This window comes from Cavia porcellus, unplaced genomic scaffold (genome assembly GCF_034190915.1).
Source record: "Cavia porcellus strain 051 isolate PalLab524CR breed Dunkin Hartley unplaced genomic scaffold, mCavPor4.1 scaffold_2, whole genome shotgun sequence".
Lineage (NCBI taxonomy): Eukaryota > Metazoa > Chordata > Mammalia > Rodentia > Caviidae > Cavia > Cavia porcellus.
The window spans coordinates 44,797,272-44,799,928 of NW_026947485.1; the positions used below are offsets into that span (position 1 = coordinate 44,797,272).

A 2,657-nucleotide genomic window follows, 5' to 3' on the forward strand; every position below is an offset into this window, starting at 1 on the left:
AAGTAAAGGGCTCTCTTTCAATTCATCTGTAAGAAATGATAAAAAGAACCTAGACATGAAAGAAGAGGGAAAAAAGCCAGTGACATTAATAGAACAAAAACAATTTCCAAAAATATACAGAGCATATGCTCAAGGCATTGAAATTGGCAGAAAAATAGTGTCTATGGACAGTCTGTCTTCACGGAAGAGTGTTCAGTGATTTCTCTGGAGTTTTATTTCTCTGGTTTGGAGAATTCAGTAGGTGATTATGAGAGTGGCCTGCATTGGAATGGGATGCATATCTTGGATTCCGGCCATATTTTTGTGTGAAATATCAGAGGAAAAGCTTTGTTATCAATTTTATTTACCTTCTCACGCTGATCGTGGCATCTACCACAAGTTGCTGAGAATGCTGGTTCTGCAGGGTTTTCTGAGGTTAGCACTGACACAGCATTCAGCAGAATGGAAACATTCCCAAGACATGAATAGGAAGTGAAGGATTTATCTTTCTTATAGGCTCAATTTTCATTTAAATAAGAAGATACTATTTAAAGAAGATGGGGAAATAATCTAAGGGTACCCTAGATAGATAAAAAAATGAAGTGAGCACCAAGGTTATGATATAAGTATGCTTCTATGGAAATAATCAAATCACTTTAGCAAAACAAATCAACATTAAAAAAATATTGTTCTTCATCCAGATGTAGTAACAAACCACCAAGCAAAGCATAAACAAATTCTATAGACAGGAAAATGATAAAGTCAAAACAAGCTGGAGAACATTTGCACCCAGATTTGCACATTTGCTGTCTTATACCAGACAGTGGTTGAAACAGAAACTTGTTTCCTACGTACAGATTGATACAGAGCTTCCAATTCTTTGTCTAGAAACAAACTTTGGAATAGAAGCATGGTACTCCGTCGACTTGGGATCTTTTTTATAATTATCTATGTTTTTGAGTCCTTGACAGTAATGGCACAAAGCAGCTTCACTGTTGCTGTGCTGGGCAGAAAGTGGGTACAGGTCAAAAGATTGTCACCTGTGGAAATGACTCTCACCAGCCTGAGCATCTGTCGTTTCTTTCTACAGTGGACATCGATGCTGAACAATTTTTGCTTCTATTTTCATCCTGATTGTGTACTATGGCACACAGGAACCATCTGGGAATTCACTAATATTCTTACATTCTGGTTGACCAGCTTGCTTGCTGTCCTCTACTGTGTCAAGATTTCTTGCATCGCCCATCCCATCTTCCTCTGGCTGAGGTGGAGAATTTCGAGGTTGGTGCCCTGGTTATTACTGGGTGCTCTGGTGATATCTTGTGCAGCAGTTATCCCTAGAGCTATTAGGAATCACATATTCCTACAATTAGCCCCACTGACGCATGTACCCACAAACAACTCTTTGATTGAGAGACTTAATATGTTGGAGCCCTATGTTTCCGGGGCTCAAAAAATGTTTTTGTTGACAATTCCCTTTCTCTTGTTCCTGATCTGCACCGTATTCCTTATGGCGTCTCTGATCCAGCACCGGAAGAAAATGCAAAAGTATAACACTGGCCACTCCGGCTCCAGCCAGAAAGCTCACTCCACTGCCCTGAAGTCTCTTGCTGTCTTCTTCGTCATCTTCTTGACCTACTTTCTGAGTGTAATAATTACCTACACAGGCATCGTATCTAAGAGAGGATGGTGGTACTGGGCCTGGGAAGCTGGCATGTATGCATTAATCTCTGTTCATTCCACTTCACTGATGATGAGCAGCCCTACCTTGAAAAAGGCTATAAAGGTGAAGTGCTGGGCCTAGAGTCTACCTGAGACACAAGGTACAAGTCTCAGCAAATGGGAGTTCGCATTGATATAAATTAATACTAATAACCAGCACTGTTCTTGACAATTATCTGTGTGTCAATGATACACCATGAATCAAGCCTCAATCCCTTGCGTCCCCTCTGCCATGTATCTCTAAATATTTAACCTTGTCTCTACTTGTTCCACTTCTTTTCTCTTTCTTCCATAATTCTTAGGTTGATCCTGGCTTTCTCATGATGTCTCCATTCTCCTTTGTGTTGGTCAGCTCTAGAACCTTGCTTCCAATATATTTTATACTTAACTGTCAAAATCATGGTGTTCCCCCATCATTTTACCCTTCTCGTGATTATTGATTATTTCATTCTATAATATGAATGCCTTCTCCACAGGAACTTATTGCCATGTACTGAATACTCTCCATGCCAAGCCCTTAATTCATTTTCCCAACTTTAGTTGAGAAAAGGTCTTGCCATTGAATTAGCGTTCTCTCATAATTCTGGAACTTTATCCAGTGACACAGATTCCTTGTTTTTTGCCAAATACTTAGCCTTCATCCCTTTGAAATTCAAGTCAAATTTGTGCTTTTCCTTAATTTAATCTGCCAGGGTATTATACTCTTCCCCCAAATCAGAGACCACTTGCCAATTTAAACTCATATTTAAGACTCTCCAAATGTTTATGATTTGGTTACCAATCACATATGATTTAGCTGCATGTGGTGGCTCACGCCTGTAATCCACATACTCGGGAGACTGAGGCAGGAAGTTCAAGGGCAGCCTGGGCCTTGAACAAAATGAGTTCAAGGCAAGTCTGAACTATATAGTGAAATCTTGCACAAAAATATAAAAAAAAAAAAATCATACGTGGAT

The 2,657-nt window shown here is 39.6% G+C and overlaps 1 protein-coding gene across 1 annotated transcript; it reads left to right on the plus strand.

Annotated features, from left to right (window-relative positions):
• Nucleotides 1-889: 889 nt before the first annotated feature.
• Nucleotides 890-1,783, plus strand: Tas2r16 (taste 2 receptor member 16). The gene has a single exon (XM_003475151.1). It carries the CDS (start codon nt 890-892, stop codon nt 1,781-1,783), a length of 894 nt encoding a protein of 297 aa, XP_003475199.1.
• Nucleotides 1,784-2,657: the final 874 nt, after the last annotated feature.